The sequence below is a fragment of the Melanotaenia boesemani genome, chromosome 4 (genome assembly GCF_017639745.1).
Source record: "Melanotaenia boesemani isolate fMelBoe1 chromosome 4, fMelBoe1.pri, whole genome shotgun sequence".
NCBI classification, from domain to species: Eukaryota; Metazoa; Chordata; class Actinopteri; order Atheriniformes; family Melanotaeniidae; genus Melanotaenia; species Melanotaenia boesemani.
The window spans coordinates 14,367,491-14,390,544 of NC_055685.1; the positions used below are offsets into that span (position 1 = coordinate 14,367,491).

Sequence of the window (23,054 nt, forward strand, 5' to 3'; positions counted from 1 at the left end):
ACCTTCATATTTTATTTTCCATGCTGTCTTATAACTTAAGTAGTGACTTTATGGTCATTAGGAACAAATTTGTCTGCTTGTAAGTCCACAGGTCACTTCTTCCTTTCAAATCCCTTCAGACTTTTGTTTTTGCTCTATTTAAAGAAATGATTACGGTAGTTCAAACATGATACGCCATGCAAAATATCCTAAAGGCTGACAAATAAAAAGGTTTAGTCCATAAATATTTTACACAGCTATGCAGTCTTCACAGCTGTATAAGTTGTATGTGTAGCAAGCTTTTTGGGTCTAAGAGGTTGATGTTGAGACTGGGAGAATGTGGAAGTGACTTGTGGCTGTATGGAATAAATTCAAATATGATTTAGCAAAAAATCAAAGCAGTGCTGTTAATATGCCCAAAAGATAAGCTTGCCTTGGGCCAACTAGCAGCTGCCAGAAAAGGGCAAAGCTGCCTTGCACAGACACTACATTCATGTTTGTTTTTTGTCTTTGGCTTTATTTGGATGCACTTGGCAACATTACTGTGACTAGATTAATTTTTATTTTCAATTTTTTTAATGCTTAGTTCCCTGAGGGATCTGTTTGATTATTCTGTGTGCTCCGATTTATTTTGTACATGCCAGGGCTAATAAAGTATCTACTTTTTTTTGATGAAGTCATGACACGAACAATATATCTTAATGTTTTTATTTATCAGTTGATTTCACAGGACTACAGTGTGTGTTTTGAGAATATATATACATAAAAGTAGATTTTATGTCTGTTCTTCCACTGTGGTGACCTTATGTGGTTCTTGAGGGCCATTGCATTATATTGCAACATTCTTTCACTGTTTTTTATTTTCCATTGTGAAATTTTTGGCTTTCATTGTGGAACTTTTTCTAAGGCTAAGATGCTTGTCTGTTTGTTGTATAATGTGTTTGTGAAAGTAACTTAACTTAAATGTCAGTTCAATCGTAGTAAAAATGGGCAGTGCCTTTAGAACCTCTAAATGTGAATTCATTTAACCTGAAACGACAGCACTGCTGTCCTCAACGCAATGTTTGTCCTCTTCAGGGATGTTTGTAACATCTGGCTTTCATGCTTCATCTGATCTGTATTTATCTGTGCTCACACTTTAGTGTATGCTCTTTAAGTTCTGCTGTCCTATCAATAATAAATAAAATAATATAAGTCAGATCATCTTCGAAAGGACTGCATGGTGGTGTGGTGGTTAGCACCGCTCCCTCACGGCAAGAAGGTCGCTGGTTTGAGCCTCGGCTGAGGGGTGGTTTGAACAGCGGCCTTTCTGTATGGAGTTCTTGTATGTGTGGGTTCTTTCCAGGTACTCTGCTTCCTCCCACCATCCAAAGACATGCAGGTTAATTGGTCAGTCTAAATTCCTCCTATGAATGTGAGTGTAAGGGGTTGTTTGTCTTTCTGTGTTGGCCCTGAGATGGACTGGTGTCCAGGGTGTACCCTTCTTCTCGCCTAATTGCTGGATAAGCTCCAGTTTCCTGTGACCCTGAACTGGACTGAGCGATATAGAAATGAATGAATATCTTAGGAAGTTGTGCTAATCAGAATTTGTGTTAACCACAGGTTCCAGGATACAGTATAAATATGGGTGGGGATGACTTTGGATCTTGGTGCTTGGGGCCCTTCGCTCTGGCCGCCCTGGATGGCCAGTGCCTGGCAGGGTCGGCGGCTGCTGATCTTGGCCCGCTGGGGCCTGTGCCCCGTGACCCCGGCGGGGCTCTGGCTGGGGCCTTCCTCTGCAGCCCTCCGGGTGGGTCCGGTGTTGTCTTTGTGGTGGGGTGGCTTGGGTTCGTGCTCTGGGTTTGCTGCTGATTGCCTGGGCCTCTGGGCTGCCTCTAGCCTCCATGAAGGCGTGGTCACTTTTGCATGATCACACTCATATCTGCTCACTCCTCATCCCTAATACTCAGGATGCTGACACAGTCACTGAGTTGTCCAGTGGGTTTATACACAAGCTACTTTTGTTTACTTTTTTTTTTTTTTAATGTGTGTGTCTTTAGTACTCTGGTTGTTGTCGTGATACATCTTGCTGTGTAAGGGTGAAGGCGCTCAAAGAGGTAGGGTGGCGCAAGACTGTGGATGGATTTAAAAAAACTAAATTATTTTAAACTGGATTCTAAAATAAACAGGCAGCCAATGAAGTGATGCTAAAACTGCAGAAATGTGTTTATATTTACGTGTGCCAGCTAAAGGACGTGCAGCAGCAATTTAGTGAGGATATTCAGTGAGGCGTGTGTCTACAGGGATGGCTGAGTATACTGGCAAATGTAGCAGTTAAATCTGTATGAAGGTGAATACCAAAACTGATTCAGCCTCAGTGCATGCTGTGAGGTTGCTGTGGATATAATTAAATATGTATCCAGCTTTTTAAGCCACTGCTGCCGGACAAAATGCCCACCAGCTTTGACTTGACTAAGTCCCTGTGGAACGTACATGCAGTCACATTATTTGTGTGTATTCCACAGGTCTGTGTTTATGAATAAATTATCATTGAAAGTACAGATAAATCACACAAGACTACAAGTCTGTATGACCATTTACTAAGCCTTAACACATGTATGACCTTTTATAAGAAGTATATTCAGCAGATAGTTACAGCTGGGGAAAAAAAACGATGCCGTCCTCCTTTATTCTGAGTCATATTGATACATCCACAGAGAAATGCACCAATTAGATCTAATCTAAAATGTTTTTATGTAGGCAGCCATCATAGGAGCCCTCATGAATCTGTCTCTTAAAGGTCTGCAGAATTTTTGGATGCACATATCTGTGTATCCTTTGAAGGCTAAATATAATGAGTTGTTGGTTTTTGAAGTGGGCTTTAAATGAATGCACCACTGATAAGTTGATGCTGATCAGATTAGATAATGATGAAGAGATGTTTCAAATTAAAATTTCAAGGTATCTGTAAATATAGATTCTAAAGATAATATTTTTATAGCATGAATTACTTTCTGAACAATAACACAGCTAGCTTGTAAACTTTTGGTCTCGTATGAGTGCAACTATTCTCAGATCCATTACGAGTGAGGACATGCATCATTAAAGTTTATTTTCCCTGCTAGAAGCCCTAAAGTAATGTGGGCTTGGCAGGACATAACTTTGCTCTTAGAGGCTTTTCAGACTGAAAGCCTCTTATATACACCACAAACTAATCATATCACACCATCCTGACATGGCTGCTGCGAGACTGAATCTGACTCTGACTTGAGACAGTTCTGATCTTTAGCTAATGTTTCACCAAAAATAATGACTTCTGCCATTTTATCACCTGTGCTGAAGACAATAGTGAGTTTGATATAATTGCCTTTTTATTAATTAAAAAGGCTATCAATTAAAAAAAAAAAAGTTTTCAGTGGACGTTCTGATTCCCTCCTGAAGCTGAACTCATATTTCTCATTCATGAGGCTGTTTGGGTATTTTTAGCTTTTGATTTGTAACCCTTGTTCAGACCTGCAACTCGCTGGAAACCTGTTCTGTTTTTTTTCTGAACCTAGACCTTGCATTTGATAATCAGCGTATTGTCCAATACAAAAGTGCTTCTTGATTGTTCTAAACTACCAGTTTGGACATATTTTCCCATTACATTTAATGGGAAAGCGTGTCCAAACTTTTGACTGGTACTGTACAAGCACCTAATTAAATATCTCCTAATTATACTCCTGTAAAAATATGCTAAAAATATACTCCTGTAGAATACTGGGTACAGTTTAAATGACAAAAGTATACATATATCTTTTTGATTCTGTGCAGCGAAGTCTGTTCAGAAGAGCTCACATTAATGTATTCGTTTTAATTCAAATTTTTTACTAGAAGAGCAACTTGAAGTGGTTGCATTGAACAACGTTTGTATTTAAGCTCATGTAGGAATATTTTTAGTGAACTTGGAATTTTGTGAGCCAATATGTATGCAATTAGCTCTGTGTTGTAATTTAAAGCTTGATTTGTAAGTGCAAACTTTTTTCTATAGTTTGAATTATTTGTGTGCAATATTGTTTATTCTAATTAATGTGATTAGGATGTAACTGCAAAGAAATAAATGTTTTCGCTTAAAATGAGAAAACCAGATGAGATTGGTATAATCATAGTTTTTTGAGAAACAATTTGTTAGCCTTACTCTAATGCGCTACTAATAAAGTACTGACTGTAAACAAAAGAAAATTTTAAATAGTCAAAATTTACCCCCCAAGGGTAATTAAGTTATTTCAAACTTTTTAGTTGACAGCCTAAAGAAGAGAAATGCATATTATGAGCAGGTCACAACTTGGAGAGAATTCAGATAACATAATTATGTAAAGACAGTTGATGTAAGTCTGTTATGATTCAGCTGAGTTTTCCATTTGTCACACTGTGTGATCCATAACAAGTTTAGGTGCTTTTATTGATTTGCATGCAGGTTTTGCACCATGACACTGAAGATCAACATTGTCTACGAAAGGAAAGGCACAGGAGCAGTAATCTGAACAGTAATCTGTTAGACTGTAACGCCTTCTCTTATTTCCCAGGTCACTACACTGGTGAACACCAGCAACAAAGGGCCTTCCAGTAAGAAGAAGGGACGATCAAAGAAGGCTCATGTCCTGGCAGTGTCTGTCGAGCAGGCCACCCAGAACTTTTTGGAAAAGGGTGATCAGATTGCCAAAGACAGCCAGGACCTCAAGGAGGAACTCATTGCTGCTGTGGAGGATGTCCGTAAGCAAGGTAACCTTAAATACTCTTTTAAAAACACAACAGCTTGATCTTCTGTAGTTAACTGGCACTGGTCAGATAGTTGTTATCAATGTACGTCGACCTTTTACGTTTACAGTTAGAGGTTGAGAAATTCATTCCTATGCTACTAGCTATGTCTTTCTTTTTTACTTAAGTATTAATAATAAAAACTATAGTTTGTGGAGCATATTTGTTATACGTTATTTTAAGTCCTTTTGGAGCCTTTCTTTAGGTAACTATAACTTAAAAAATGTTTGTTTTTGATCATTCAATCCAATCTACTGACATACAGGATATTAGTGGATATAGATTGATGGGTAAAGATAAAAAGAGAGATAAATTAATGGATTAATGAATGTAGGGAAAAGGAGTATATGTTAATAATGCCTTAATGAGGCAAGACTATTATGAAGACTGTTTTAATTTAGCACTAAAAAGATAAACATAATTTAGAGGTTGACTACTGGTGCCTGTGTAATATTTCAGGTTCTGCATTTATAAAGTCATACAAATTTTATATTCTTGATTAGTCATTGAAACTGAAATGAGGAGCTCTACTGACACCACTTTCTGTAGAAATCTTCTTCTTGCATTAATGCTGGACGTGCTGTGTAACTGACATAATTGCAGCATTTGGGAAAAGCACAAGTGTTGTAGCTGTCAGGATATGTCAAATCTCTACACAAATTTAGACAGATGTAGAGTTAAGAGTGGCATGGCAAATCCACTCAATTTAACAGATTAGTGTAGCCATTAGGTCTGGCTTTACTTGGTGCATGCAGCTATGTGAATGTAATGACTCTAGCTCTGGAGTTGTTTACCCTAAAGTCATGCATCGTTAAAGCTTCGGCTTTCTGTGATGGTGAGGCACCTTGGTGAATTTTAAGACATTGTACATAATTACATTCATTAGCAACCATATGGGACTTTGTTTACACTGAAACTTCTGCAAAGATGGAGCCTTTTTACTTTAAAAAACACACATTAGTGCTTATACCATCCTTTCCTTGCATTGATGGGGCAATGTCACATTTGTGTGTATTTTTCTGGACTTCCTTTTCTGTACTGGGAGCAAGTCAGTCAGCCTCTTCTGTATGTGAATAAAATGTTTGTTCTCAGAATGGTAATGGCTTTCCTGTTCAGTAACAACATCAGCAGAAATGGTAAATGAAGCTCAGCATATGTCGTGTTGTAGCTTCATTCCTCATCCTGCCATGTCAGCACCACTTGGCTGCTGGTGCTGTTGACCACTGACTTTAAAGCTTTGGCACACGATTCATGTGAGGTGTGAAATAGACTGTTACTATACAGGTCACCATCAAAGCTGACATAAAAACAGAACCCTGGATCTATCGTGCCATGTGCTGAGCATGCTAACCCAAAGCAAACTGTTTCCCAAAAAATTTGATTCTTGTATTTATGTGTGCAAGTATTAAACTTTAAAATCATGGTAGCTGTACAGATTTACAGAAGTCTGTAAAGGGAGTCCCAAAAATAATAAAAATAAAAAAAAAGCTAATTATTTAACTTAGTTACCAATTTTGTCAGCCAAAACAGGACCTAAAAGGTAATGCTTCACATCTTCTGACCTTTTACAAACTGTATAACACGCCAGAAAGCTCTTCTGCATATTCATGTATCACTAATGGGCATTTTTTCATTTCTATTTTTACTTTCCACTTCTTTGCTTGTCTTGATATTTGTACAAGTCAGGTCAACAATTTATATTAATGTAGAAGATATAAGAACTGGACTAAGCCGTGAAGACTGTGTTCAGCAGACTTGAACAGAATTTCTCATTTTTAAAAGACCTAGCAGCAAATTACTCCCAATGACAACAATTACCGAATAAAGAAGTCATTGTTAGATGTAAAATGCCTTTAAATCTGACATTAATCAGACCTCTTTTTTCTGACCTCATTACACCTTTTTATCTTGGCCTGAAATTCACTCTCACCCTTAACAAGCTCATTACAACCTGAACAGACCTCTGGTTCTGTTAAAAGGCTGGTGGTTTGTCTGCACAGTTGTTCAGTATTTCTACTTGTAAGATGATTTTTTTTTCATTACCACAGAATAAATAACTTTATTTAATCCATAGATTCATGTATAAGTGCAGAGCTGTTACACTCAGTTTATTACTGACCCAGCATGAAGATTTTACCTTCAGTATTTATAGGGATGCTCGCATGGTGGTGCTGTGGTCAGCACTGTTGCCATACTGTGAGGTTTTAAATCAAAATTGTACGGGTAGACAAGCAGTCAAAAAGTCACTTTAACTGCTGTAGATGAAGAAAAAAATAATGTTTTAAACAATACTCTCCAGTTTGTCTTAGTTTAAGATGTAAGGGGTGCATTTTTTCTTACCTTGTTGAAACCACTCCACTGTACATGGATAATGGATCCTTACAATGTGTTTTTGTCACACATGTGTGACTAAACTGTATTTAGTGAAGCTTTCTGCTCAGCTGTCAGAACCCATTGTAAGGACCTCACACAACATCAGGAGGCTTGTTCACTGTTTTCTAGCAGCAAACAGAATGGTTCAGTGCCCCTCTTCCTCTCTCTCTTCCTCTCTCTCTCACTGCTGTGTATGTTGTGAGTGATAAGTTTTTGTTGCTCATGTTGTGAGAAAATTTGACAGGACATAATTTAACTTGCTGCAAGAAACATTAAATCTGATTTGCCTTGTACCAGGAGTATCAGCTTAAACACGCTTTTAGAGATGATTGGCATGGCTTCTTTTCAAATAAGAGCAACATAAATGGAATATACGTGATTAAAGCTGTTTTTTTTTTCTTATATGTTTCACTGCCTTCTTCAAACTTACTCACAGGATTAAAAGCATGGGTTTTGGCTAAAATAGTAAAGCTATTGTACATCATGTCTTTTTTCTGTCACCTATAACTGAAAATATGATGTTATACAGTAGGTGAATCAGAGACCTTTTCCAAAATCCAGATTTGAAAGATTTTCAACAGTTAAAAAACATTTTACAACTAGAGAGCAAAAAATAATTTCACAAAATACAAATATTTTGATTTTTAATAAGAATAAATACCATCCATTACTTTAATATTAGTCTGTCTGGGTATTGGAAGATTTTTTGCTTTTGTTCATGTTGTCCCAGCAAATCAGAATTATCTCTGCACCATGAAGGCTTTTCAGGAGAAGACTCCTAAGACGGCATGCCTTTCTAGCAGATTCATCATTGTTAGTGAAATGGCATAAACCACCACTTGGAATTTACACTACTCAAAAAAAAAAGGGGGGGGGGGGGGGGGGAGAGGTGACCCAACTTTTGTGGAAATTCCTCAAGACAATTCAAAATAAGGTTCAGTAGTGTGTGTGGCCTCCACATGCCTCTATGCACTCCCTTCGTCTGGGCATTTTCCTGATAAGGAGACAGATGTTCTCCTGAGGGATCTCCTCCCAGACCTGAATCAGGGCATCAGTCAACCCTTCGGCAGCCTGTGATGTGACATGCCGGCGGTGGATGGAACTAGACATGATGTCCCAGAGGTGCTTGATTGGATTCAGGCCTGGTGAACTGGCAGCCCAGTCCATAGCATCAATGCTGTCATCATGAAGGAACTGCTGACACACTCCAGCCACATGCGGTCGAGCAATGTCATGCCTCAGAAGGAACCCAGGTCCCACTGCAGCAGCATAGGGTCCGACAGTGAGTCCGGGGATCTCATCCAGTTACTTACTTGCAGTCAGGGTACCTCTGGCTAGCATGTGGAGGTCTGTGTGGCCCTCCAAGAATAGGTCTACCCAGACAATCACTGACCCACTGCCAAACTGGCCATGCTGGAGTATGTTGTAGGTAGGCAGCAGAACATTCTCCACGGCATCTTCAGACTCTCATGTCTGTCATGTGTGCTCAATGTGAACCTGTGTAGAGCACAAGGCAACAATGGTGAACCTGCCAATTCTGGTGTTCTCTGGCAAATGTCAATTTGTGCTGTGAGCGCAGGCCCCACTTGTGGACGTTGGGCACTCATACCACTCTCATGGAGTCTATTTCTGACAGGTTGAGCAGAAACATGCACATTAGTGGCCTGCTGGAGGTAAATTTGTAGGGCTCTGGCAATGATCCTCCTGGTCCTTCATGCACAAAGGAGCAGATAGTGGTCCTGCTGCTGGGTTGTCCTCTCCAGCCCCCTCCACATCTCCTGGTATACTGGTCTGTCTCCTGGTAGCTCCTCCATGCTCTCCACACTGTGCTTGGAGACACAGAAAACCTTCTTACAAAAGAGTGCATTGATATATCATCCATGTTGAGCTGCGCAGCCTGAGCAAATTCAGTGGGTTGCAGACACTGCCTCATGTTGCCTTCAATGGTGAGGCTGCTAGCCAAATGCAAACGTGACCAAAAATTATCCAGAGAAGATGAAGATAGAGAAAAATGGTCTGTGGCCATCACCTGGGAGACAGTTCCTTTATAGGAATTAGGAATTATAGGAACGTCTTTCTAATTGCCTCCATATTCCACCAGCAGGTGCATTTGATTCACAGCCAGTGTTAACTGGGCAGATTGATATTCCAGATGTGTGACAGACTTTAGTTATTTGCTAATAATTGCGTTCCCTTTATTTTTTGAGTAGTGCACTTTCATTCAGTCATTCATTCATTTGCTCATGCTCACTTTAAATTGACCTGATAGTGACGAAATGGCTCTCTACAGCAATTTGGGGAAATGAAAAACAAAACGTGTATCTTATTTCAAATCAGAGTTGTTGAGTGACACTGTGTTTATACATTTTATAAATTAGTTTGCTGGTGAAGGTAGATAACCTAATGGAAAGTTTAGTCACTTAGTGGGGGATAAAAAAACAAAAAAAAAACTTATTCCTCAGGAGTTTTTAGAAATGTTGGCCAAAGGGTTCGTTATTTTTATAGCTGGCCATCCATTAGCTGCTTTATACTTGGAGTTTGTATTTATTGCCCTCAAATGAAACACATTTCTACTGTAAGAATTTTTCAGTGACAAATATGCTTGAAACCAAACAGAGATGTAAATGTTTGTAGTGACAGACTGCTCCATCTTCCCTGCTCACTGTTTTGGGCAACAACACTGAAGCTCCTTTGAGAATGTGAAGAATAAAGGAAGCATCCTTGAACTTCCACCAACTGAATGACTCGGTCCTTCAAAGAATACTTTACATCAGAACAGTCTGAGATTTTATTACCCTAGCAACATTGCTGTTAAGAGTCCTGCACTGACTTTGCTACTGATAACTCTGCACTGAGCTCATGTTTGCTAGTACATTAGTTTAAGTGGCCATACGATCTGTTTCTGACCTCTGATGTGGATGAAAGGAAGAAAGTAATGGACCCTTTTGTTCTGTATAATTTGTCATTCTAGTACTATGTACAACTGAAGTAATGTAGAGTAATAACTACTCCAGTAGCACTGCAGTTATATACAGTGAAGACAGAAATGTAAAGAACATTTTGTTTCCCCTTTGTGTTCATAGCACAACAAACCTAATCTGTACTTAACTTAAAACAGAAGAAACATGTGTGTGATTGCTGTGTGCATACAAACACACGCACATATTCAAATATTACCAGCTCTGCTTATTGTCTTTTGTTCCTTCTGTTTTGCAGGAGAGACTATGCGCATTGCTTCATCTGAGTTTGCCGATGACCCATGTTCCTCCGTTAAACGGGGTACCATGGTGAGGGCAGCCCGCGCCCTGCTGTCTGCCGTCACCCGCCTGCTCATCCTCGCTGACATGGCCGATGTCATGAGGCTCCTTGCACATCTTAAAATTGTAAGTACAAGTTGACGTGAGGAGTTCACCCACGTGTTTGCCATTTCATGTACGATCAAAAGGCTGCACTTCCTGTTTGTTGTTAGTAGCAATCAGAATATTTTTATTCTACTCAGAATAAAAATAATTACAAAATCTTTTTGTAAATGATAGGAAAAGCTGCTTTATCTTAGCTTCGTCTGCTGCTGAGTAGTCCACATGCAAGTTGTAGGCTTTTATTACAACCTCTGGATATATTAACATATAAATGAGACTTGGAGTAGAACTGAGAACACTTATAAGTGCTCTGGTGTGATGAGCTACACTTACTGTAGTCAATTAAATAACAGATTTTTTGGTTACTTATTTTGATATTGGCTTGGGGCTTTGTAAGAGAAGTTAATACAAAATGTGAAGAGGGAATGATATGCATTTTGTCTAATCTGGGATAAAGTGATGTCTGCCGACATTTTCTGTCTCTCAGTTTGTCCTTTTCACAAATGAGCCTGCACTGTCTGGGTCACAGAATAGCTTAACTGAAGCCCTCATAAGATCTGTCATCAAAGTCCACTTAAGTAATCTGTCTTCCATCTTTTTGATTACATCTTCTTCAACTCTTTCATTGGGGTTAATAAAAGGGCTTTACAGTAAAAATGTATGTATTCTGGCTGAATTCTTGTGTTTGTGACAGGTGGAAGAGGCCCTGGAGGGAGTTAAGAATGCTACCAATGAGCAAGATCTGGCCAACCGCTTTAAAGAGTTTGGAAAGGAGATGGTGAAGCTCAACTATGTGGCAGCCCGAAGACAGCAGGTAAGAGGAAACTCCCTTTCACCTGTCCAGCCTTATCCAGGAAAACAAGACAAACGCAAACTACAAATGGCCTCTGTTAAATGTTATTTTTATGCTTAATCATATATTTAAGGCCTCAGATTTTTAAAGTTGGAATTTTGGAATCGGAAGTGGAATTTTGTTAGAGAAAGTAAACATGTCATTAGATAAAATATAAAGATTGCACAAGATTTAAACTTTTCTGATAAAACTTTGATTATAAATAAATAAATAAATAAATAAATAATAGATTGGTTACAGTTATGTTTGCAATCAGTTGTATAAGGCAGTGAGGCATGGAGCAGATAAGGATGAAAAAAACCATGATTTTGATGTAGATGTCGTTTTTAGCAACTTTTATTTACTTTAGTTTATATAATGAATTTTAGCTGCTTATTAGTGCTTATTTGAACTTGGAGGGTGTTTCTGATGTGGCCCTAAGTATGTGAAAAACTTTTTAGAGGGATTTTCCTTAAAAAAATAAATAAAAAAAATAAAGCCTGTGCTGCCAAGTTGTCCCCGAGCAAAGCACTGAACTGAATTTCATCCAGCGCCACAGCTGCTAATCTGCTGACGCTGCTGTAACTTTGTGTGTTTGGAACCAAACCAAGTCATCAAATGGGACATTAACTTTTTTTTTTAAAAGGAGATTTCCTGAACTGGGTCTTGTTTGGGTGTGATCTATTGTGAATCACTGATGTTTTAAAAATCCCCACACCTTTTTTTTTTTTTTTTTTAAACAATGCTTTAACATTTCTGTAAATATCGTTCTTTATAAATATTGCCTAAGTGTTCCTCTGTTTTAAAGATCCACTGTTTTGTAAGTTCTGAGCACCAGCTGATTGATTTATAGTTGTTACAGATGCTCTGTCATCTTCTCAGGAACTGAAAGACCCTCAGTGCCGGGATGAGATGGCAGCAGCTCGTGGGGCTCTTAAGAAAAACGCCACCATGCTGTACACGGCCTCACAAGCGTTCCTGCGCCACCCAGATGTGGCAGCCACACGTGCCAACCGAGACTACGTGTTCAAGCAGGTCCAGGAGGCCATTGGCGGCATCTCCAGTGCTGCTCAGGCCACCTCTCCCACTGATGAGAAGCATGGCCATGCTGGCATTGGTGAACTGGCTGCTGCCCTCAATGAATTTGATGTAAGTCAACAAACACTTTGTTTTTTCATTCAGAATACTTTACTTGGTTTATGTACATTTGGTCAACAATATCTCAACTTTAAGGGGATATGAAAGAACTATTTTTAAAATGACACTACAGCAAAAAAAAAAAAAAAAAAAAGAAAAGATTCTGTTGTGCCTTAACTCTCATGAAGATAGACTTTTCGGAAAGAAGTTGAACGATTGGATTCCGCTATGTGTAGAGAAGGTCTGTGTCTATATGATCTGAGAGGTTTTATTCTTTTTAATGTAGATTCTCAGTCATAGAGGTCACAACAATCCTAAGTGCTTGAATTGAAGGTGTCTGAACTTTTTTCTTTGCTCTTGAAGATGTCCCACATTTTATCTGACAGCTTGTTACTCTAGCTCTTTGTAGCTCTTTGTTACTCTTTCACACATGAATATATCTGTCTTGTGAACTTTTTCATGGTATTATTTCTCTCTGTCACTTACACACACAGTTACTGTATATATTTCAGTTTATGTTGCAATTCTATGGCCACATTTATTTGGATATTGCCTCCCCACACCGTCTTTTTTTATCTTTGCATTTCAACAAACTCATATTGCGCTGAAGCTTTACTGGAAAGATGAATCTCTGCTGCCATCTACTGGCCTTTTATTGAAATTGACCTGTCCATAGTGATGACCATTTTCTGTTAAGCTGTCTTTTTAAAGTTTATTCAAGTTCATCTCTGTTATTCTTATGAAATATCTTAATCAGATGTTAAAGCATTCTGGCCTTCAGCTAGTTTATTTGCGATAAGGCCCAATTTGTGCTTGCATACATATATTTATATATATATATATATATATATATATATATATATATTATTTATATATATATATATATATATATATATATATATATATATATATATATATATATATTATTTATTTATTTATTGACATTTAGCTGACACATGCATAACAACCTCAAATGAGGATTGCATCATTTACGTCAAGACCTTCAACAATGCATCAGCATGTGGCAAAACTGATTATGATTACTTTAGCAACTCCAGTTTTATAAAACGTAAAACTGATTGTTACCGTACAATTTCAGCATTTATTAAATGATTTCCAATGAGGGTGGTAAAATGGTCACATGATTTATTCACTTAATTGCATGGTTCTCATCACACTATTGTGATATTGATATATATACATTAAAGTAGACTTATTTGGTGGCAGACTTGTTTGCCATTTTGGATTTTTTATCCAACTATTTCTGAACAATTTAGTGTTTGTAAAATTAGATTAATGCTAAAATTATATTCATTTTCTGAAGGATATCTTAAATATCTTGCCCACTGCTTCTCACTGCAGCTAAAATGGATTTATGCTTTTATTAATTTCCATTTGACAGGGCTGCCAACTTTTCAATAGTCTTCAGTGTGAGATTTGGTGGAACCAGCCAAAATTTTGTTGCATACACGGTAGGAAGACATACGATTTATTGAGTCATTTTGTGCAGGTTTAATCATAAAATACAGAACTCAGGAGTAACAAAATAAAACAAAATGTATATAAATAGGTCTTCAAAGTACCAACAGAAACTTGAAAATAAAACATGAAAGAACTCAACTACAAAAAAAGGGATAATAAGACAAGACAGAGAATTTTACAACAATAATAATTTCTCAAGATCTGTGTGCCTTGTCAGACTAGCTTTTGGCCTTTTTTGGGGCCTTAATTATCAGCTGATCGAGGTGGTGAGAAAGTACAGAAATGAATACAGCATGTGGAAAATAAGATAAAGTTATCTTAACCAGCTTATAGCAGAACATACAAGAGTATAAAAGTTAATGTCAGATCATTTTGTTTGAACCAGCTGCAGATAATTGATTGTAATCTGAATAACTTCAGCCTGGTTTAGACGTGATGATGGACCTGCTGCTGCTGCTGGGTCTGAAACTGAGGACCATGTGGTTCATGATGTTAATCTTTGCCAATACTGCCATCACAATGTTAAAGTGGTAATGAAAGGTTCAGTATATATGATTGTTCTGCAATCATAGTCGGACATCTCCCAGTCAGGCAGCTCCCAGTCAGACATTTCCCAGTCAGGCAGTTCCCAGTCAGGCAGTTCCCAGTCAGGCAGTTCCTAGTCAGACATTTCCCAGTCAGGCAGTTCCCAGTCAGGCAGTTCCCAGTCAGGCAGTTCCTAGTCAGGCAGTTCCCAGTCAGGCAGTTCCCAGTCAGGCAGTTCCCAGTCAGGCAGTTCCTTGTCAGACAGTTCCCAGTCAGACAGTTCCCAGTCAGGCAGTTCCCAGTCAGGCAGTTCCTAGTCAGATAGTTCCTAGTCAGGCAGTTTTCCAGTTAGACTGTTTCCAAATTTCCAACAATCACTTATAATATTGTCTTACTGTAAATAGAGAGAAATGAAGAGACGCCGAGATCCAAAAACAGCAAACGGCCAGCCACTCTCACTACAGCGTCAGTTACCGTTCCTGCAATGGCGCTTGCCGTTTCTGTAGCGGTAGTTGCCGTTTCCTCAACGGTCTCAGCTGTTTGCCACTGTGGGTAGGTTGCAGACTTTTCACATTAGTGGTAACTCCTAGTACAAGAAAAATATGTGTAGGTTTGCACAGATTAATCTGCACCGCCAAGTGTGGAAATAGAGGATGTACAAACACCATGTAGGCTATAATGGACCAGCTTAATCTTTTGCGTTGGTTAGGACACGTTTTAGTAATATAGCCTATTGATAACAATAAACGTGTCATTATTTTTTTAACACATAAAAATATAGTATATATAGTAACTTTCCAGGTCTGTTCCAGTTTGTTTGCAATAACCATGATGTAGGCTGAAGATCAAGCCCCTTCATTGTACTTCTTTCTGCTACCTTCATATGCCAGAGGAGGGCGCAACCTTGGGTCTAAATAAGGGTTGATGATTAAGTTCTTTTTGTATTTTGGACATAATTTAGTTGTTTGGTGACATTAAAACATGAAGAAAAGTACATTTTGACTACTGTGGTGGGCTGAATTAACTGGACTTGCCAGTATTTTTCTGTAAGACAAGCAAATGGGTAAAAACCTGGACATTTTACAACAAATATAAACTTTAAAATCCAAGTGGAAAACATTTATTTAGTTATGAAAGAGTAATGTGCTTTCTATCATCCATAAGGCATATTTTTATTTTTGTGGTGGAGTTCATGTTTGTTCACATAATGTTAAACTAATTAAGCTCTAGAGGGCAACAACCACATAAACTAGTAAACCAAATAGTATTAACCAGTTCTTCAATTTTCCCAATCCATGTGTAAAAAAAACAATAAAAGGCTAAATATTTTGAATGTAAAAGTACAATCAATCACTAAATAAGTCAAACAGGCTATTCTTTGACTTAATAAAAAGACCAGAATTTCGTTTCTTTTTATTATAATTCGTTTTATGTATCTTTGTAACATTTGTAGGTAGCAGAAAGAAGTAAGACAATGAAGGGGCTTGATTATCAGCGTACATTACACGACAATATTATCCACTATTCACTCTAATCATTAAATGTGTATCAAGTAAGTCTATCCTAAATCGTTTTTATAATATTGTCCACCATTCACTCTGTATCAAGCAAGCAAGTAAGGTAATCAAGACAGAAAGACAGGCGACGACTTATTTAAAATTAAATGCAACATTGCCGTTGATCGTGACATTTCATAAAGACACTGGCATGTCCTTAGTTGCGTTTGATGGACAGAGATTTACCGTTTGTGGACCCTGACCTCTGCTGTTTGGGACGTTGCAGGACGACAAAATGTTGCTCCATTCTCGTCTCTCCTGGACTGAGGGAGCTCAATAAACCTGCAGGCTGCTTTCACAGCGATGCGCCGTCAGACATGATCTGGCGTGTCTCCAGCTCGAGTTTCTGTTGCCATGGTTACCAACTAACATTTAGTCAGCGCAATAGTTTACAACAATAAGGCTATTTGACCAGAACTTCTTTTATAGGTGTCCATTATCACTTTTTAGTGTATTAGGCGTTGCCACTAATGTGAAAAGTTTGCAACCAAGCCCACAGTGGCAAACCGCTGAGACTGTTGAGGAAACGGCAACTGCTACACAAACGGCAAGCGCCATTGCAGGAACGGTAACTGAGGTTGTAATGAGAGTGGCTGGCCTTTTGCTGTTTTTGGATCTCGGCGTCTCTTCATTTTTCTCTCTCTCTCTTTCTCTCTCCCCCACCCCCACCCTCCCCTTGCCCTCTCTCTGCTGGTAGCCGTTGAGAACAACTGCACAAAACTGACGTTACTCCATCTGTGATCGACTAGTTTTGCCTCATGTCAGGTCCCGGATGTGTGGAACAAAAGTTTGAATTTCAGATCTGAATTTGAATGGAAAGATTCAACTGAACTATGAAAATGAATTAGGGAAACTAATTTTTCAAATACAAAAGTTTCAACTTTACTGCAATACACATTCAAAAAGCAAAGATTCAATATCAAATACGGTCATTTGGATTCAATTTTTAAAGCAATTATTCAAAAAGCCATGTTCAGATTCAAATTGAACAATTCATATTCAAATATAAGAAATTCAGATTTGCTCCCCAGTGGCACAAAGTTTATCACTTATATTTCCCACTTTCTCACAGTTTACATACGCACAGACATGCATCTGCAGAGAAAATCCGACATTATTGGTTACTAAACACACTCTTGAAGAATATCTTTTACATGTTCTTTTTTTATTTCTTACTTTTTTTAATGGTTCTGTGTTGTTTCCAGGCAACGTGCTGTCACAAAAATCCCATTTCCTCCTTATATCGTTATAAACCCACATGATCTCACACACCCAAGTGATACAGCTGTGATGCCAGTCAAGCTTGTTAAGATTTAGTAAATAAACCCTAAGGTGGAGATTAGTATCAGGTCTCAGTGGCTTTTTTTAATCTTTTTTTTTTTTTTTTTTTTTGCTTTCAAGGTTGCTTGTTAACAGTGTATTAGTGACATCTTGTGGTGATGGTTTGGAAGTACAATTTCCTTCCAATTTCGCTTGATGCTGTTGGGGAGCAGTGTTACAGAACATGTAAAATTATACCGGATGAAAAACTTAGACTCTATGCCAATAGAATTAAAAGAAAAAGAAACACTATTTTTATTTTCTTCTCATCAAACGGTTATGTATTTTTTTTCATTGGTTTCAGTATTAGACCATGGCTTAAAGTAATCATGTCAGCTGTTAGACGCTGCATCCATGTTTTGGTTGTGTTTGTGCATGTAACTGTGCATTTGCCTAATTTTTTGTGCACATGTAAACATTTTTAACGATAATGTGGTGTGAAATTGCATTGGATACTTGCTTGTGTTGTAAGCTGAAAAACGTCTCTGCATCGTTACCAACTGCTGAACACATTCTTGCTATTTTTGTGTTTAGCAGTGTGTTTCATGTGCTGCTAAATTGGATGGCAGCATTACTTATGTACTGCTGGTCTTTGTACTTAGTCAGCCATTGTCAAAGACTGTCCATTGGTAATCCACTTGCAATGTCTTGATGCATACATGGTAGACATGACTGCAACTCAGAATGTGACAGATGCACAGACAAATGGCTTTCGGTAATGGAGCTCTTTTTAGTATTTGGGAGTTGTAAACAAGCTGTAGCATGAATGTGCTAATTTAATTAGAGAATCTGAGAATAGAGATGGACAGGCTGTTCTCTCTGATCATCATTTTGATCAGACTATTAGTTTTGACTAATTTGTTCTCTATCCTGTTATCACTGATTCTCACAGCCTCTTCATCTCAGGCATCACAAAACATGTAGTCAGTGAGAAACGACAACGTGCGATTAAAGAACACAACGATTTATATCAAGCTTACACTTAGAATTAGTCTCCATTACACTTTGAAGTATTGCCTTTTTTAAAAGAATTAAAGAACACAGAGTCGGTCTAGTCTCCGCTGTCTTTATGTCCAGAATGTATAATTATCTTTAGAAATGGGGAGAATAGATTGTTTTTTTTTTTTTTGTTTTTTTTTTACTTAAGTATCAAATTATGCTCCCAATCCAGACAATTACTGATCAGTTTCCAGTCAGAGTACTCTCCAGCTCAAGGTCCTTTACTACAAAGTAATTGCCTCATGGCGATCCTTTTCTGAACTGTTCTAGTTATATTTGTGTCATTCAGTATACACCCAGCATTTATTTTCCTCACATGAATAAAACATCACTAAATCAAAGGGATTAATGTGAGACATGCTATGTTAGCATTTTCTAGTAAAGGAGATGCTAACCAGGACAATTAACTACTTATTTTTATAAGCATATTCTTTAAATGTCATTTTTAAGATTGTTTAAAAATATTTTAAACTTCTTTAATGGCTGACATTTAATAATATGCTCATATTTGTGGAAATGCAAAAAGAATTACATTGCAGTTATCTATTACCTTCATAATATCACCAGCTTTTTAAGCTAAAGTAAAGGTACACGCTTCATAGTTTGGTTAAATGACGTCGTTAATGTTTATCAAATGTAACATTGAAATGAAATGTTATGTCGTTTGCCATTGTGTGTACTTGTGCACGATTCTGATTGGGCTTGCAGTGCAATGTGACACATTCAGCAGGTTTCACCCAATCTTGCATTAAAACAATGAAAAAAGAGAAAAGAAAAAAAAAAACAGAATGCATCCTTTTTTTTATGGATAGTTCTGTTGTTCAGATATAAGTTTCTCTGCATAAAGTTGATGCCTTTTAGTCGTCAGAGTACAATAGACTGTAGAAGAAACAGCATTTAATTACTGACATATGGTCTTGTTTATTTATTTGCACTGTTCCAGTGTTTATCTTTCAAACAGGGTTGAGGAAGGTAAAAGCTAGCTAGATGGTTTTTTTTTTCCATGTTAAATTCTATACTCAGTTTGAGAAAATAAATAAATAAATAAATAAAAACATTTTTATAATATAGTTTCCAGAAACAAGCCTCCCAGATCCATATAGAGTTCCTGTAGCTTTTTCCTTTTGTTTTCTCTGAGACAAATCCAGAGTTAATATGTAGTATTTATTTGTTTACACAGCAGAGGTGATTTAGTTTGAATAGGACCTCTTGGTTACTTCACTTTGTTTCTAAATAAACATTTGAGCACTGATTAAAAGTGTTCATTGGATTTGATCCATTATAATGTGAAATTAATTAACACATAATTTTGATCATTTTAAATTCAGGAGTATTTTGTAAAATCATGAAATGAAATTAATCATATTCATTTCATTGACAATAATTGTACCGATAAAATCATCAGATCCCTGCTTGCTACTGCATTCTATGACATATTTTCTCAGATTGAGACTCTTTTGGCTACAACGGAGTATTAGGGCCACAATTAGAAACATATTTTTTCCACAGGCTTCGAGAATAAAGTGCGACTAGAAAAATTAAAAAAAAAAATATGACTTTTTTTTCTTGGAAAACTACGACTTTATTCTCAGAATATTACAACTTCATTCTCAAATCTTGTGAAAAAATATTTTTATTAATGTGACCTTAATACTACGTCATAATTGGCAGAGTTTTTGTCATATTCTGAGAAAAATCGGGGACAAAAATTTTTGACCTGGACATCCTTAGCAGGTTGCATTTAGCTAAATTGAGTAAGGAAAGAATGTTGGGCTCATTCTCTCTACCAGCCCTGAGTTAGTACTGTTCCTGACACTAAAGGTTAGATAAGATTTTTAAATGCTGAGCACAGAAGCAGGTCTACAGGGCAGTTTATGAAAAGGACAGAAAAGGGGAATGACCTCATCTAAACTTCTTTTTTTTTTTTTTTCTTCTGACATCCACAATTACAGTAGCTCTCTGAGATATTAGATCAGTTGAGAGGAAAACGAAGGTCAGTATCAGCCCAGTTTACTTCATTTCAGCATCATTTGACTTATACCAGAGAGGCTGACATTTGGCCCTTTTACCCTTTTAAGAGCACCTCATCAGATATATCAAAGCACTCCTTTCCAGAATGCTCTGAGCACAAAGTGAACATTTAAGTTATGGATTTTTTTGCACATAACATTGAATAAGTAACTTTTGAAGTCACTGGCAGTTCTGGTCTTAGGAATTCTTGTAGTGTTGTCAGTTTTAAAGTAATCTGATTGAGGATTTTTCGCTGGATCGCAGTGAGGCAGCAGCATAGTCTACTGATAGTTGATTAGTAAGTTTACTCTTTGACAAATGTTTCATCCTATGGCACAGAATATTGTAAATATAGGTGTAACTAGGTTTTAAGTTGTTGTATATTACAATATATTTTAATTTAAGGACATGACTGATAAAAAAAAGTTGTAAAAATGCCTGTCTTTTAACACTAATTGACCTTATTTCACTATTTGTATGAATGGGTTATGTTTCAATAAGCAAATTTGTCAGTCTGAGGCAATGCCTGTTCAGATGTGCACCAACCTTGGCTGCTTCCTATTTTACAACAATATGTTGTAAAGTCCGAAGAGCACTTGGGGATGGCCACCTTTAAACCTGTTATGCAGGAAGACCTCTGTCATGTTAGAATGAAAGTCTGTTATTGGAGATACAAACTCAGTGGGAGGACAGATGGAGTCGAGGCCCTGCGGGAATGTTGGTAAAGGCACACTGTGGTGCACACTTAGATTTTTAGGTCACAGCGCTAATACACAATGCACCAGTTCTACCAGACTTACAGACTTAAAGATGTCCCTGAAATTCATCTTAGAAAATGTTAGTGCTGCTGATAGACCTGCTTGATGTAAGCCATTTAGCACATGTATTAGTCTGCGTTCCAGTTAATCTCTCTGTGACCATTTACATACCGATCCGATACAGAGAGCTGCAGCTCTCACTGTAACTGCAATGGATATTTCAATATGCAAAAAATCTCTTTATCTTTGTCATTCATATCACTTTGAGCATCTTTATTGTTGTGCAGCCAAAACAGAGCAGAACTTTATACAGCCTTTTATATTGTGACTCCTAATCTTTCCTGCTCCATCACACTTATTTTGATGTGTCACACAAAGGCAATGGCATCAGCAATGAACAGCAGCAAAGTAAGTACCTCTCACAGAGAGCTTCTTAGTATTAAAAAATACAAGATACAGTGACTTGGGAAATGTGACTGAGCTAGGAAGAGCCTGTCAGCATAAGTATGAGTTATAGAGGACCTTCGTTTTATTCCTCCACTGTCGCTGCTGCCTTCGATTAGATGAGCCAAGAATCGTGGGGAATAGATGGGGGTGGTGTCTTTTAACATAATTGTGATTGCATCAGGATGATTGCCTCGTCCTCAGCTTTCATTCTTCTTCCTCAACCAGCAAATTAAATTTGTCTCCCCCTGACCAGGGATAAACTATTACATCTTTGAATTTGGAAGTTTTTTCTTATTATTATGTCAAGTTTGGCCAAGTGCGATGTCCTTTGTGTGTCACATCTGCTTTGTGCAGCTCAGTGCAAACAGGTGGTCAAAGGTGCAGCTGTTCAAACAAATTAGCCTCAGCCTCAAAGAACACATTGAGTTCATACAGTGACCAGCAGATGGCAGTGTTTATTTATGAACAACGCATGTCCATCTTTTCCCTCTCTTATTCCCCACCCTCTCTCTATCTTTTCCATTTTTATCCCCTTTTCCTGCAAGTCCTTAGAAACAGAGATTTTCAGTCGTGCAGAGCAGCAATCTGCGTCACCCTGTATGTTTTTTGCCATTTAATGAGATTAAAGCTATTTTCTGGTTCTGTTTCTATGTATGTTGATCCCTGAATTGATCTTTGTCAAAGAGAATTTAGTAGACTATCAGCTACAATCTCTTCAATATAACCCTTAAGCCCACATATGTTGGATAAGTCATGCCTCCTTCCCTGTGCTTTACTCTTTCTTTTTCCTGTCTTGTGTTGTTACAGCTCTTATACAGCCTCTAAGATAAAAACTCAGTGGAAAAACTCTTATTGCCTGCATGTTTACTGTTCACACACACATGGTCAAACAAAACAACACGTTTCATTCACACAACTCTGGTAGAGCAATGCTATGAGCCCACGGCAAGAATCCAAGTCACTCTGGATCATTTTACCATGGTTTGTATTTCCATCTGCTTGTCCTCTACACTACCTCTCCCTTTTTTCAGTGGGTTATTCAGCTCTTTTTCCTTTCCTATTCCTCTAATTCTCTCTGTTTTCTGTTTTTGTTCTTATTCTGCATTGTGTTGAACCGCAGCCGTGTTTGAAATGCTACCATGCTTACATACGTACTCTGAGCCCATTTGGTAGCGGTATTGTGTTTCTATGCGAACCTCCCCTCCATGTATTACGGGGTCTGTGGTCTCACTGCAAAAGCATATGCTGGTCCTCACTCTGCATACATTATGAGCTAACTATAACTGGATTTACTTGATAGCTCAGGGGAGACGTGCAAAACAGCCAGCCCTTTGAAACTCACTGTAGCAAGAATTGCCTCCAACTTTAAGTCGCTTTGCAGTGCTGCATGTGTCCATCTGTGTTAAAACGGATGTAACTGGACACATGAATGTTTATGGGATGACACAACAAGACATTCCTTACAGCTAATATGGATATTCCAATAAACGGATGTCGGATG

General features: G+C 37.8%; 1 protein-coding gene across 2 annotated transcripts in view; it reads left to right on the plus strand.

The window, feature by feature from the left end:
- ctnna2 (catenin (cadherin-associated protein), alpha 2) overlaps positions 1–23,054 on the plus strand; it is a 316,827-nt gene that overhangs the window by 47,759 nt on the left and 246,014 nt on the right. For both annotated transcript variants that reach the window (XM_041982887.1, XM_041982885.1), the window contains exons 3-6: positions 4,524–4,719; positions 10,345–10,511; positions 11,182–11,301; positions 12,202–12,468. In XM_041982887.1, the coding sequence (XP_041838821.1) occupies positions 4,524–4,719; positions 10,345–10,511; positions 11,182–11,301; positions 12,202–12,468 (750 nt within the window). The remainder of the gene's footprint in view (positions 1–4,523; positions 4,720–10,344; positions 10,512–11,181; positions 11,302–12,201; positions 12,469–23,054) is intronic.